Source organism: Cygnus atratus, chromosome 3, assembly GCF_013377495.2.
Source record: "Cygnus atratus isolate AKBS03 ecotype Queensland, Australia chromosome 3, CAtr_DNAZoo_HiC_assembly, whole genome shotgun sequence".
Lineage (NCBI taxonomy): Eukaryota > Metazoa > Chordata > Aves > Anseriformes > Anatidae > Cygnus > Cygnus atratus.
In genome coordinates, this window is record NC_066364.1 from 30638026 (window position 1) to 30654608 (window position 16583).

The 16583-nt window shown below is 36.1% G+C and overlaps 1 protein-coding gene across 1 annotated transcript in view; it reads left to right on the forward strand.

Moving 5' to 3' along the window:
* ADGRB3 (adhesion G protein-coupled receptor B3) overlaps positions 1-16583 on the forward strand; it is a 461748-nt gene that overhangs the window by 221987 nt on the left and 223178 nt on the right. The window contains exon 10 of the mRNA XM_035543018.1: positions 11764-11958. Within this exon, the coding sequence (XP_035398911.1) occupies positions 11764-11958 (195 nt within the window). The remainder of the gene's footprint in view (positions 1-11763; positions 11959-16583) is intronic.

Genomic DNA, 16583 nt, shown 5'->3' on the forward strand with positions numbered 1-16583 from the left:
CATCTTGGAACTGGTGCTGTTTAATATCTTTATCAGTGACATGGACAGTGGGATCAAGTGCACCCTCAGCAAGTTTCCTATGATACCAAGCTGTGCATTGCAGTTGATACAACAGAAGGAGGTGATGCCAAAGGGACCTGGACAAGGTTGAGAAGTGGGCCCACATGAACATAATAACATTCAACAAGTCCAAGTGCAAGGTGTTGCACCTGGGTCAGGGCAATCCCAGACATGAATACAGGCTGGGAGAAGAACTCATTGAGAGTAGCCCTGCAGAGAAGTACTTGGGGGTTCTGGTGGATGAAAGGCTCAATTTGACCCAGCAGAATGCGCTTGCAGCCCAGGCCAACTGCATCCTGGGCTGCATTAACATTGGAGTGGCCAGCAGGTCTAGGGAGGTGATTGTACCCCTCTGCTCTGCCCTCATGAGACCAGCATGAAAAAGACATGGACCTGTTAGAGCAGGTCCAAAGGAGGGCCATGAAGATGATCAGAATGCTGGAGCACCTTTCCCTTATGAAGAAAGACAGAGAGTTGGAGATGTTCAGCCTGGAGAAGAGAAGGCTCTGGGGAGACCACATTGTGGCCTTTCAGTACTTAGAGGGGGCTTATGAAAAAGATTAAGAGTAACTTTTTACATGGACAGATAGTGGTATGCCAAGGGGGAATCATTTTAGACTGAAAGAGGGGAGATTTAGATTAGATGTTAGGAGGAAATTTTTATGATGGTGGTGAGGCACTGGAACAGGTTGCCAAGAGAACATGTAAATGCCCCATCCCTGGAGATTTTCAAGGCCAAGTTAGATGGGGCTCTGAGCAACTGAAGTTGTCTAGTGGAATTCTTAGTGGCAGGTGTCCCTGCCCTTGGTGGGAAGGTTAGAACTAGGTGAGTAATGGTTTCTTGGGAAGACAAATGCAATCTCTCCAAACATCCTCCACTTCTTCCTTCTTTACCCCAGCTTTTATTGATGAGCATGATGGCATATGGTATGGAATATCTCTTTGGCCAGTCTGGGTCACCAGTCTGTACTGGCTGTGTCCCCTCCCAGCTCCTGGTGCACCCCCAGCCTCCTCCTTGGCAGGGCAGCATAGAGCAGAAGCAGAAAGGTTCTGTGTAAACACTGCTCTGCAACAGCTAAATACATCAGTGTGCTATCACCACCGTATTCATCAAAAATCCAAAACACAGAGTTGTGTGACCCTCTACAAAGAAAATTAACTCTATCCCAGCCAAAACCATGACAAGAATGTATTTTCCAAGTGTTGGTGGGGGTGGTTTTTTTTGTTTGTTTGTTTTCATTTCTCGGTTCACATCTTCTTGCAAGTTTCAGTCTTTTTTTTTTTCTATATATTTCCTCTATACTTTTTTTTCCTCTATATTAGTCTATAAAATAATCAAACATCAAGCTAACTGAGTTCTGGGTGTTTTGATCCAACTGAATTCAGCCAGCACACTTCAGGTTGATTGTATGCTCTGCTTTGATGTTTGTTGTTGTTTAAATTCAGTTCTTTTAGACAAACAGTATAAAATCTTACCTGACCTGACCTGACAAGTAGAACTATTTGTACCACAACTGGATGTGAGTACTTGCAGGTTCAAGAATAAAATCGTTGATTAGGAGCCCACAGCCCTACTTTGAATAGTATCAGAGGATAAAAAAGTGATTGAAATAAGAGTTAATTGCATATTCGTACTCCTTTACAAGGAGTATTTCTTTACAAGGCTCTCAAAGTTTGTTATGCTACAAGTGAGAAGACTGAGAAGCAAGACCCCAGCATTACAAATATCCTATGTAATCTTTTGTATCAACAACAGCTTCTGAGAAGAATAGCTAAATATTCCTTCATCTATTCTTAATTCATTCTACTGATGACAGCAACCTTAATAAAAATAATAAAAAAATAAAATAAAATAAAATAAAATAAAATAAATTAAAAACACAGACAAACAAAGCCAAACAAAACCAAACAAAACCAAAAATAAAAAAATGAGTGGGTGCTAGTGCGGAAAATGGAAATGAGGTTAAGGTTTGGTACATAAGAGCAATGAGTAATCATAGCTTATGGGATCTGAAGACCGTATGACCACTTGTAATGAAAACAATAACTTAATGGAATAGAATCAACATCATGTCTTGCCCCCCCAAAAGGCTGGTCACCAAAAAGAGTGACTCCAGCTTTGAAATCCAGTATTTTGAAGTCCAAGAGTTGAGAGGTTTTTGAATGCTATGGGAAACAAGCCCGCTACCAAAATGTAAAGAATTTTATTCATAGAAGTAAAATTTGAATTTTTGATCCAAACAATTTACATTTAAGCTTTCAGAAACCCTTCTGCAGAGCAAGCAGATTGACTTTAAAGCACAAAAACTGGTTTACAAGATGAGAGAGTATATGAAGTTGTTGGATAAGATGCTACCAAGCAGTATTAGAAACTGATTTTGCTTAAAAGGAAAAAATACTTGCATAAATTGGACTATTTTTCACTCCGTTGGGAAAATCCCACAGGATTTATTGGGCCTGAAATGAAGATAGTTTTGTAAGGGATCTGCTTAAACGATATTGGCATCACTGCCTCACCTCAGAGTGGAACAACCCTTGTGCCTAAAATGAGACTTCCTCTAGATGGTTTTCAGACACTCTAGTTTGTAAGAGATTTATATTACACCCATGATTAATGGGGAAAACTAAAGCTTGTTATGAAGACACTTTTTTTTTTTTTTCTTTTCTTAAGGTCATGTCTATATTATCAGAAATTCTCTATTAATATTGCTTGTCTTCTAAACCTGTGCAGCATAATTTTCAAAACTGGACGATGAAATTCTACATTTAGTGTATTGGATAAAAATAAGGTACTAATTTGTGCCAACTTCAGTGATGTAACACCTAAATCAGACATGCATTCGTGCAAATCTGGCTGCTTTTCTCTCAGAAAGAGGAAGCTGGAAAACCAAAAACCCTTTAACTCTTAAAATTTAAGAAGGAGAAATCTGCATATGAAATATCACACTGTTGTCAAGATACTAACACTTACGGAGCTTGGGAACTTATGCAGGTGAATCTTTGCATATCAAAATGATAATATAGCCATAAAAATGAATTTCTGCTGCTTCTAGTTCATACTATAATTTTGTTTCCCCTCTTTCCACAACAGTGTTATTCACAATTTTGCAAGTGCTTGGCTAAAATGTAATTTGATAAAAAGAACTCTGAGGTGAATAATGATTTGCTCAGCTGCAGCTCATTAGAGATGATTTTGGTTTTCCAAATTATATTACAAGGGCAGCATATCAGTCTGTCCGTGCACTCCTTAGTGAAATGAATGCTTTACTCTGGGAATTCAAAGTCTTGATTTACTGCTTCTTTTTGCTAGTTTAGTGCTTCATGTCTTTTTATATAGCTGCAGAGCAAAGCAGCCAGGCTTAGATTTGTAGATTTGAATGTATAGGCCACAATAACAATTTTTTTCTTCTGCATCAGTCCATCCTATTGCTATATGCCAGTTCTTCATTTTCACCTTCACAGCCTTTGAGTAGTGGAGTTATATTAGTAAATGATTTGCTTTCCTTGCCTTGCCTCTCATGTAATCCCAGAATCTGCTGGAGTCAGCTCTGTTTTGTCACCTCCATAACTAGACAGAGGGATGACAAACTGGTTCTCTGTTTTCTCTCATCATAAAACAATTGATCATGTGATTGTGGCAGGCAACAGTTTTCCTCTGCTTCACTAACACATTCCAATTTTGCATAGGAGAAAATTTAAGCATTGGAAAAAAAAACTAATAACTTCAGCATTGATGTTTGCTTTGTTGATAAAGTCAATCATTTGGTTGTGAGAAAGCTCTGTCTGCCCTGCCAAACTCATTGCATAGACTGAAATGTTGTTTTTCTGTGTTTTAACACCATGCTATAAAGTTAGTATGCCTTTCTCAGTCTCCTAAAAGATCTGCTTCACTTTCTGTAAATAAATAAGCATTTTGCCAAAGAGAGGAAATCATCTCCTCCATCCCAAGTGAATGGTTGCTTTTTCATAATTTTCATATTAAAATAGGTACCAAAAATTAGCAGTTAGGATCAGAAGGATGTGTCTTTGAAGCTACCACAGTACCTTCTGCATCCATGAAATTACAGTGCTTGATCTCACTAAAATACATATACATCCCAAGCCCAGAGATGCTATACAGTGGGAGAAAATATTTACCTTCTATTCTGCCTAACTATATCACAATTTAATTAAATCGGAGTAAGTTGTTCTTCCTTTCTGTTTTTGACTGCTTTCTAATACACAAACAATCCCACTTGTTAAATTCAAATAGAAGTCCCCACTATCATCTCAGCATCCTCAATCATCTTTCCACATCTGGTTTATGAAAGAATAATCTGTGTGGTAAATTAAATGTGCTCCTGTGGTTGCTGCTGTGTTATGTGGAGGTCTGCTGCAGCAGTAAGCAACTGAGTGCTCCCCAATCACATTGATATTCCAAACCAAGCAACACTGCAGCCAACAGGTGAACTCCACTACAGTATGGCCGGAGGGAAAATGAGAAATGAAGGCCATTTAGGAGCTCAATAAAGAAAGCATTCATCTAATTTTCCTTTAAAGCCTACCAGAACTGCAGGAACTTTCATTCCAACACAGCTTGCAGAATGACTGCAGGAATTTATCTAGACAGGTAGCTGCAAAGCAGTGGCCACAGCGTGTTACACTTACTACACTCATTCCCCTGCTTTTTTTTTTTTTTTTTTTTTTCTCCACTACTTCATTTGCTGCATTTCCCATCATGTCTAAACTCAGATTTGTTATGTATGTGAGATGCAAATAATTTTTCTCTTGCCCATTTCTTAATGCAGTGCTCCCATGCAGAATTTAGGGCTCCCAAATAATGCTAATCTCCATGAAAGAACCATTCTGGTTTGTCCTGCAAACAGAACTGAGCATGATTCAGATGGCTCTATAGAAACACATATTCAAATAAATATATAAATTCCATCAGTAAATCAGACCTTTGTTTTAAGGACACATACTAAATAGAATGACCATGTACTATAAAAAAAGAAACACAAGTCATTTGTAGTATGTACTTTTGTGACCTCCATTCAGTCAATATGGAGAGCCAGGAGACCTTACCTCAAACAATGTTATGTCTGTCATAAAATGAAAACAAGACTCTCAGAATCATCGTTCTCTTTTTTTCTCTCAACTCTTGCTCTTGTCATGTTGCATTACACATAGATAACACAAATCTTGAAGACATGCCCTCTGGTTAAAAAAAGAAACAACAATAACAACAAGCTCTCTCACACAGCATGCCAACGTGAGCAGGATTTAATCACAGATAACTGGAGCATTTAATAGCAGTATGTAATAAAATAATAATATAAATCCTGGTTAGCAAACATAGTGATCAATATAAGAAAGGAAAATATACACCCCAATCAAGTCAGCTATTTAATGATTATTCACTCTTCATCCTTAAAGCTATTTGTGGCTCTACTGAAGAGCAGCTTTATAACTTTCTTATTCAAATATTTTGTTGACTCTTTGAAGAAATATAAATACTGAAACTTTATAATGACTTTTCCTGTCACCTGTTTGGTGAATTAAAGACTAGAATAAGTGACAATATTAATGATGACAATTTAAAAATAAAATGGAATGGGTTAAAGTAGCAAAAAAAAATCTCTTAATCAAAATAATAGGACACTTTCTGTGAAAGACGTAGAGAAAGAGGGCACAGAAGGAACCAAGAATCCCTCTGAGTCACTCACATTTTTCTTCAAATAATACATTAGACTTCCACAGATGCTACATGATTTTTTTTTTCATAGATACTTCAATACGCATTATCACATATAAAAGAATGCAGACATTTCTCTGGCATCTGTGAAGAGATGCCTTAGATCAGGGTCTAGAACAGCACAGGATTCTGTGCTGTTAAGCTGGCTCTTTTTCTCTAAAAAAAAATCACTGCTTTGATGAATATTTTGCCTAAAAAACAGTTGGAGGCAAATTTGAGTGGGACAACTGTTTGTATATAATGAAGCGAACCTCATTTTCTTTTCATCAGTGTAAATTAGGAATAAGGTCCTTAAAGCACAGGGTTGCAGTGATTTGGGCTGAGTGCAAAGAGGCAGACTGAGGCACAGCATCTGCAGAAACTTGGTGCAGCAGATTGCATGTTATAACAGCAGGTAAACGTAGGAAGGTAAAAAGTTCAGTTTTAAGTTTCTCCTTGTACTTTCATATTTCTGGTTGTGATAGTTTGGGCTTCAAATTATTTGCAGGGACTTATTACAGAACCATAGGAGAGAAAGGAAATTCATGAGGTCATCAGCATCAGCTATGCTTGCATTATTTCAGCTTTTTGTTTTTCTTGACTGTTACTAAAGCCTTTAGTGTGGAAGACTGCGTAGTCCCTTCAGGTAAACTATGGTGCATCACTTCCTTTACAGTTGAGAAGTTTTCTTTAATATGTATCTTTAATCTTCCTTGACACAATGTATACCAATTATTTTTTTGCCTTTTCTATTATAAACAATATACAATTCCTCTCTGCAGAAACTGTTTATTTATTTATCTGTTATCATGATCTAGATTAAGACTGCTAACTAATTTTGCTGATGACAAAGTAGGAAATTACTTTGTATTCCTTTAGCAAACTCATTCATAAAAATGTGTGGAAGAAAGAAAGACTCTTATATGAAATTAGGTTGTAAATATTCAGGTGCATGTTTGAAGATGCATACCTTTATCTTTACACCCTACTCTATTTCTTTTAAAAGATGGCTAAAATGATAGTCTTTAACCCTGAAACAGCCTTAAAAAAAATAATAAGCAGTTAATTATGTTAAGGGAGAATAAATGAAACTTCTAGATTCTGCATTCCTGAAATACTTAAAAGACTGTCTGCTGATGATCAGTAAACATGTCCTGTAATGATGTTTTCCTCAAATCTGAAAGGGAAAGCTTTCTCAAAATGACATCACATTATAGTTTACACATCAGCATGCTGCATAAGTTCAGTTCAGTATTATACCTGTGGGAATATTTCAACTGCCAAAAAATACATATTTTCTGCATTTTTATTTATATGCCTCACTTTAAGTGTACAGGTCTCAGTGCTGGTAACTATAAAAGTAAGTTTAATGCAAAATCATCACTTAATATTTATGGAGGGGGTACTACCAATTTAAGCCTCAAGATTAGAGGCCATATAGGCCGGGTAACATGATTCAGATCTTTTAAGATAGCATTTCAGGTGACTTGGCTTGTTCTCTAGAGGAACTTACACTCTCAAGAGCTTTTAGGTTTTTAATACAATTGAGTAATTCAGGTGACTTTCACAGGTGATCTGAATATTCCTTCCTTTTCTGTGTCTTAATAGCTTTATGAAAAATGTTTTATAAAACACTAGTGTTGGGTTGTGGAGGTGCAAATCAAAATGGTTTGCAGATTATGGGTAATTTCAAGACATATTTTTATTTCAAAGTATTTTTCCTCACTTCTGTCTAAGGCTTCCTAGTTAAGGTTCTTAGACTCCCCACATCATAAAAAGTATTAACGACATCATTAGTAATATCAAGACATGGATTCAACATCATATTAAAAAATAATGGAAAAAAGATATGGTGTAGTTATTCTTCAAATTAACCATTCTTTTCAATCTTTTATAGGTTTCTTGAGGGTTCATTGTTTTCTGTCCTTTCAGACCATGTCTAGCCGCTTGTTTGCAGTAATTATTATGCAGTAATAATTTTTTACTCTAAAGCTAGGGGCCTAGTAGCTCTGACTTTGTAAAGAGTCATTTTTATTTTGTCCTACTTTCTGGTAAATCAGGAGACAAAGGCAGCTGGACCCTGAGTCAAAGTCCAGTTAAACATTTCAGTAATTTTTCAAGTATACAGCCATATAGTGCATGCATTTAGAGGTTGGACTGACAACTGAAGTATCACTTTAACAGCTGCTTCATTTCACTATCTCTTGGCTCATAAACTTTATTTTTAATGAGCCTGCCTGTAAGACCACTAAAAAATGACCTTCACAGAGAGCTACAAGGATCTACGATGGTGACCAAAAATAGCTGTCTTGGAGAATGTGTAATATCACAGTGACCATAACAGGGAAAATAAGCAACATGGTAACAAAGACGTCATACCAACTGCTGATGAGAAAATTCTGTACTTTCACTCTGAAATACTCCTGTGGTAGCTGTGCAAGTAATCCAAGAGACTGTACTTTCAACCCTTACTACTCTGGACCTCTTCATTAGCTTTAATAGTGCTACACCAGTTTACGTCAACTGAGTAATGGCCTGTGATTTTTGAAGTTGTGTCTATGAGCTGATAATAAGGAGGCTGCTTTCCTGCCAAGCCATTTTTTTTTTGCATGGCTGTAATCAATCTTTCAACTAATTGACTAATTTTCACCCACTTTCCCTATCTAAACACATAGTAAACTTCCTTTTTTTTTTTTTTTCCCTTTATTTTTTTAAATTGTACTGTAAGGATATGCTGCTGTAATATGTTTCTGTAGCTAAGGAACTTCACTGTTATGCTTCACTGATATGCTGTTGTTGCAGCTTGAGAGGGGGAAGAAAAGGTTCTCATCAAGCTGCGCAAGAGTGATGTGACCTAAGGGAGAGAGGGTACTTTTGCTGGGAAGCTGAGATTTCTGGGTGTGTTATTAAAAAATAAATTAATAGATTTTTTTTTAAAGTTCCAAATTGAGCTGTAATTTTAACAGCCAATAATTCTTGGGTAGTTTAAATCACCTGCAGCACAACCCAATGAAGTAGGTGTAATAATTTAGTCTTGCAGCATTGTGGGCAGACCATTTTTACCACTGTGTCCAAAAGCAATCAAAATGTCTTGGTGAAAGTACTAAAGGGTATACTATAGCTCCCACTTCTGCTGCTAGAAGTCTGTAAAATTTTTCATTGAAAACAGATCTTTACACAGCTTTTCTTAATCAAAAGCTTCACCCAGGAATATTTTAATTTATTATTTGCATTCAGAATGCGGCTGAGACCAAGACTTCTGTGCAATGAATAGTCCAAAACAAATAACAAATTGTCTCTATTGAATCATAGAATTGAATCATAGGCTTGGGTTGGAAGGGACCTTAAAGATCATCTAGTTCCAACCCCCCTGCCATGGACAGGGACACCTCCCCCTAGACCAGGTTGCTCAAAACCCCATCCAACCTGGCCTTGAGCACTTCCAGGGGTGGGACAAACATCTTTAAAATGTGAGTTTTGCTGTTGCTACATCTTTAAAATGTGAGTTCAACAGGAGCATGGAAAGAACAAATTGGGGGTAGTGTATGTACAGATGGATGGAAAGGAAGCAAAATAATACTACATGAAATAGTCTGCTAAATAGTCCTGCAGCTTTCCTACTAGCTTTTTCTGTAGGCATAAAAGTGCAAGAGAGGTTTTATGAAGAATGATCACTGTTGCTGTTACTTGAATTAAAAGAACCTCTTTGTTCTCTCTGTCTTTATATTGTATGATGCCTTTTCCCACATTACATCCTGAGGTACGTGTTAGATTTGGGAGATCTGCTTTATGGACTGCCTTGTGCATTGTGTCTTTTGTGCCTGACCAAAACATGCTAACATTTTTAATCCTCAAAAGCTGCAAATATGCTTTGGAGATAGTGAACATCTGGACAGAGTTTCAGCAATAGTTCCATTATTCTGTGTTACTGTGGTAATTGATGCTCTTTTAATTTGCCACATAGACACAATGTGTGATAAGATGAGGCAAATGGCAGAATTTCAGAGGAAAAAGAAAAACTAAAATAATCACAAATCAAAATCTATGTTACTTCTTTCATTTATTCCCAAGAAATTAGAAGTCCGTAATGTTATTTATACAGTATCAGATCCCTGAAGTTACTCTAATGAATTATTTTATTTTTATACCTTTTTCTCTACTGTTATTTTCCTTCAAGATTACTTTCAAAGCCTCCTAAAAAAAATGAATAGAAACTGCACAAAAGGATTGCTGCAATCAAATTTCTTACCTGATTTATTTTTTTTTAAGACTGAGGGTGGTATTTCTGCTGAAATATTTGTAAAAAAAAAAAAAAAAGAAAAGAAAAAGACTGACTTTATTCTCCTCACTGATTTTTTTTTTAAAAAAAAACATTTGATTGTAAATTGATGCTTCTAATTCCTTGCTCACGTAGAGTAGTTTCATTCCTTGTCCATTCTGCCACAGGCAGGTGTATATCCAAGGCAACCCCAGGGCTTTACAGAGTTGTTCCAAGTCTTAAGTATTTCTAGGGTGTGGACAAGATTGTTGTGGTCCATAACAATCCCCAGATGCTGTAAAGACAACTTAAGGCTGTAGACATAACTCGAAGCAGACACTTAGGCCAGATCCAGATGTGTTACAGGTATCTAGGCTATTTCAAAACCAGTTGAGAATGGAACTAAAGAATGTAACAGGTATTTAGATCATGTACGTCAGAGGATGATTGAATTTTTTACATTACTGTCGTGAAATTTATTTTGAACCCTTTTAATCAGTGTATTTTTTACTACATTCTTTGGGTTTTTTGTTTTTTTTTTTTGTGTTTGTTTGTTTGTTTTTTAAGTGAAGCCTCACATATCCACACCAAGTGGCTGGGGAGGTCTAGAAGTGACAAAAGGTATCTTTAACCCCTTCCTTCCACTTCACCACCATACTACGTTACCTTAGTCATCCTGTCCAGTAATAAGGCCAAGCTAAAAATAAATTTAAGTTACATTTAAAGAGATGGTATTGGCAGTTGAATAGAATTTTCTCTTGAGCCTTCATGCTTATGTTGATGTCTCTCTCGGGTCACTTATCTTTTATTTAATTTAGCTACAATTTGGAAGAACGTGTTTATTTATGTAAGTTCTTATGCATATTTTAGAACAGGTTTTTAAACCATGCTCTCTTTTTTAGCCTTGGCTGGTCTTGTGACATCTTTGTGATACACTATGCATCATCTCTTGATGTTGAGTCAATATTAAGAGCTAATCAGATCCACAGTTCAGTTTCTTATCAGAAGAACTCTTCTACCAGCAGATGCATTTTGGATTACCCTTATCACTGGCCCTGTACAGGTCTGCTGGGAGAACTACACCTGGAATAGGCTTCCTTGGCAGATATATAAAAGCAAATCATAACTCTGAGCTTTGTATCTCCTGAAAAAAACAGGAACAGCATTGTTCCAAGTTAGCACCTTTGTCCTGTTAGTACTAGAGAAGAGAGCACCGTCCGAACCTCCTATTCTATCCAAACCTTCACTCTTGTGAAGCCCACTAGCTAAGATGGGCTGGCAGAGGTGAAGGGTATACTTCCCCAGAATAAACTAGATTATAACATTTAGCATTTACCCCTTTCAGAGCTCTCAGTTGTTTAATGAATGGCAGTATTAGTTGTGCATCTGTTCAGAAGAAGACTAATTTCTTGAAACATCGCAACAGTAGGTTAAAGCCACAATCCAGCCTATGGTGTTCCTTAAAAACATGGATGTTGAGAAGTTATTGATGTCCAAAGGGAAGTTAATGGGTGAACTGTAACACCTTCAAATCTTTCATTATAAAATCCATGATTCTGTAACAAATATAAAAATTTCATCATCATGATCTGCTAGTATTTTGACTACTCTTTAACTAGATGAACTATTTATAATTTCTTTAATATTTAACATATTTGGTTGTGTTTAGAATTTATCATATCTTTTTCTCAGTAAAGTAGGTTCTGATATTCATATTGTTCTTTTGCTACAGATTAAAGAGCATCTTGCAAAGGGACAGAGGATGTTGGCTGGTGATGGCATGTCCCAAGTAACCAAGACACTATTGGATTTAACTCAGAGGAAAAACTTTTATGCCGGAGACCTTCTAATTTCTGTGGAAATTCTCAGAAATGTTACAGACACATTTAAAAGAGCGAGTTATATCCCTGCTTCTGATGGGGTACAGGTAAGAGAAACATAGAAAGAAGGATAATGATTCAACTGATGGAGTTTGTCAGTATACTGGATGTCACCTATTTGTGCCACTGGGAAAATTATTTTTTCTGAATGATAGACATAAGCATTGGCCACTATAAAACTAGTATTTCTACTTAATGGGCTGGACAACTCATTTTGCAATGTTCATTAAAATAAATATTTTACAGGACTTCTGGATCAGGATATTGGTTTCATCTATATCTGGGAATTTTAGGTGTTTTTAAAAGACCATAAATGTACTTAAAAATAATAGTAAGATGGTAAATGTATATATCATTCATGAAAAAGAGATTTTCATGATCATTCATAAATTAATAATGAAGATTTTAGTGAAGATCATGTGTATGTATTTGTTTATGTAAAGGTAAAAATATATCATAAATACACTTTGGAACCTATGCATGCAGATAAGTAGAGGTATGCGTATGTACCTTCAAAAAGACACGTTTTTCACAGTTAAGTTTTCAAGAGCTTGCTATTATATTTTCAGTTTTCTTGTATTTCTATGCACAGAGAAAAACGAGCTTCCATATAAAAGTAATGTCTATTATGTTGGCGTGCAGCTAGCTGAAGGTTATATATTTTGAACAGTGCTTCCCAAAACGTATTTTGGCTGGACATGTTGTTGTTGTTTGTTTGTTTGTTTGTTTTATTATTTTAATGAGTTCAATATATTTTCCTACCTTATGCAAAATTTAACTATTAAATTGAGTATTATTTGCTGCAAACTTTTCATGTATTCTACAATCTGACAGTCCAATGTGACTTCGTCATTCACAGGAACTACAGAAATCTTTGGTGGAACCAGGTTCAAGAATCTGCTTGTCATGATGGTTTTGCTCATGGTCTTAGCAAATCAGGTCATTTGGAATTTACATAAATTAGAGAGAATTTGTTTTCTCACTAATGAAAATGCCAAAAGATCTGTTCAGTTCAGCAACGTTTCCAAAATTCTTAATAGTATTCTGGCAGGACTGCCTTGGAGAAATTATTTGTACTATTTACATAATTTTAAATTAATCATTATCAAGTGAAGAAAAAAAAAAAGAGGGCAAAAATTGTTAGGGCATATTATTAAAGATATAAGGAAGGATTTCTCAAATCAAAGAAATAAGTGCTTGAATACCAGCTCTTAAATCCTATCTGGGAAAATAAAAATAAATAAAAATGAATAAATAAAGGCAGTGAATTTCAAAAGGCAAAATCAAGAAGTTACACAAATTTAAAACTTAGGTAAAATTCTGAAAACTTGTGCAAAGTGTTCAGGAAAATATGTAAAATCGGAATGATTCACTTTTCCACAGGGAATATGTTAAGTTCTTGTTACTAACTTCTGACAATATAAAATGAAATCCTGACTCAGTAACATCAGTTTAAGTTTTACAGTCAGTTCCTGAGAAACCAGGATATGCTCTTATGTAAACATGAGTATCTTTGTCATATTGCACCATAATCATATATTTCATTTTCACTGTAACATATTTTCATACTTTTTAGTCCATCATAAAAGTACATAATAAAAAGATGAAAATGAAATTATTTTCTCAAAAAATAATAAAAAAAGATTCTTCATTCTGCAGAAGCTGTGTGGTGTTCTAAATCCATTCTACTTTTTGCACTAATAAAAGGTAGAATCTCTAGGTGCTTTTTTTTAAAGAAATTCTCAGAAAGTCAAAATTTATCATTCCACTTGGTGTCAGAAAAGTAGATTCTGAATTATGAGTAATAATATTTTTAAGGTCCATACAAAAGTAACAGCCTAAATCCTATAATTTCTTCTTAGACCATTATCTCTTTTAAAGCTTACACTTCAATTAAAACTGAGAAAAGAAGTGTATTTATCTGAGTATATTTGTTTTTTACAAATTCTATCCATCTGCATAGTCCCTCTACAGTCTTTGGTTTACATCCAGTATGAATATTCATGAATACTGCAAATGATGTGATTCAGAGACTCCATAACAAAAAGAATGAACAGAAAAGGGAGATCAAATTTGAACAGCTTTTAGGGTTAATTACTCAAAATGAAGATTCCTCTACCTGACGTGCTGCATAGAAAGTGCCCCTTCTTTAGACAGACAGATCCTAAAGTATTTGTATCTAGTACTATATGACTGTTTTTGCATATTTTAATCTTTTTGCAATGAGTAAGTTTTGCATATATGCTGTGTATACAGTGTCAGGAAGAAAAATAACCATGTGTGAGGAATTTAAACAATATAGAAGGATCTCTCATCAGTGACTTAAAATAGCAGCACCATAGCAGAAGTAGCAGCAAATAGATTCGCGCAATTATTCTACAAGCAAGATCTTTCCCTCGATATGGGAGTTACCTCAAAATGCATCATGTGGGTACGCTGACACTGTTTGCTATGAGATGGCCACTGTGCAGTTACTTGTGTAAGAAATATGTTACCTAGACGATAAATAATTTTTTTAATAGTACTTTAAAAAACATACATGAGCTGTCTTCTAAATTGTTTTCAGGACAGGATGGAAAGTTCAGTTGTACAATCCCTCAATCTAGTAACCAACAGGAAAAAAGGTTTCTCCTCAAGGAAGTTAGACCAGTCAGTATAAGTCAGATAGAGCCTTCCTGTACCTAAAGGGGGCCTACAAGAAACTTGGAGATAGACCCTTTATCATGGAGTGTAGTGATAGGACAAGAGATGATAGTTTTAAACTAAAAGAGGGTAGGTTTAGATTAGATATAAGGAAGAAATTCTTTACTATGAGGGTGGTGAGGCCCTGGCACATGTTGCCCAGAGAAGCTGTGGATGCCCCATTCCTGAAGGTGTTCAAGGCCAGGCTGAATGGGGCTTTGGCAACCTGATCTGATGGGAGGTGTCCCTGTCCAGGGCAGGGGGGTTGGAACTAGAGGATCAAAGTGAGAGTCAGCATAGGCAGGCAACGGGAAAAAAACACAAACTTGCAGCTAAAATGCAAAAAGTAGATTTATTCTCGTTACCTTGCCAACTGGGGAATCCCTGAAGCAGCACCTGAGCACAGGCACACAAGCAGGAATGCAGAAACCGCTAAACAGGGTTCATGCTAGGAGATCGTTGGCCTACTGGTCTCACCTGGTTTTATTAAGAGTTTGTGCAGGTGCAGTTTTTACCACCATGCTGTGATTCTCACTGTGCTTCTTTGATCTTCTCTGTACCAAGGCTGGTAGCTCAAGCACATCCGATAGGGCACCTCCAAGTCCACCAAACACCTCTGTTATCTATGCGCAAATGTGCTACTTGTCAAACACACAGAGCACAAACAGCAGCAGACATAATTTATATGTTTTTCTACATTGATGCTTCCCAAACTTTACACATTCCCAGCTGCAAGGTCACTTGAGCGTATTTACAATCCTCCTCACCAGTCTTCTGCATTTAACCCATTCCTTCCAACAATCTTTAAGGTCCCTTTCAGCTGAAACCATTCTATCATTCTGTGATTCTATGATAATCTGTATATGTTAACCACAAGGACCATCACTGTCAGTGAGGAATTAACAACATTGCCCAATGCTTTTTTCCCGCAATTTACATTTTCCGCACACAGTCCTGATGCTGAAGTCTAAAAGTGGAGATGACTTTAGGCTATCCATTAATTCTTCCTAGGGAGGAATTCTGTAACCATATAAAAGGATTTATGACAACTTTATGCTTGCAGAGAGGGTCAAAGAATTTAAACTGGAACAGAGAACTGCATCCATTGTATTACAAAAGAAAAAGATTGAAAGGAAGGAAATTAAATTAGGAAAACATTATTGTCCATTCCTGACTGTAACTGGCATTATCCTCAGAAAAGCCTTGGCAAAAATAAAGGACTTCAAAATTTGGCTCTGGCTGTTGCAGCATTTTCTATAGCAGCCAGTTCAGCAATACATAACCCTGCTATGAAAGGAAGGAGGAACCTGATGCTACAAGGAGGTCCAGTGTTTACAGCAGTAATACCATCATATTGCATCCAAATAATGCTTCCAAAATTTAGCCTTCATAGCTGTCAATCATTTTACTAAAGGGCAATGTTGCTTCTCACAGCATTAAGGAAATGAATAAGAAAATAGTCAAAGTAGGTAAAAGACTTTTTAACCTCTATTCAACTGTCATATTTTGGATTGCATCTCCATGTCTTCAATTATAATCTTCAATTCATAGTTGAAGAAGGAAAGCCATTTAATCATCTGTTTAATTCACAGAGCACTGATATTGCTGACTGAAAAATCTTCAAATATCTCAGCCTCCACTGCTACAATAAATATGACATATTAGGAACTGGAGTAGAGAAGAAAAAAAGGAACCTAAGAAGCAAGATGTTCTTGTCACTAGGTTCATAAACAACATTAATGGTTTATGAGCTAGTAACATTAGCACAATGTTTATCTTAGATCAGTTATTGCTCATCTCTTGTTTTACTTGAGTCTAGGATTATTTATAATCTTTTTTCATATATGTTACTATTAATTGATGGCTACTTTAATGCTTTCATGTAACTAATAATAAACACAAAATTTAACACATAGGATTATTAGCAAAACTGTATAATTTATCATCAGCAAGCAATGTATCATGTATACCTCCTGAGTGTTTTTCAGGC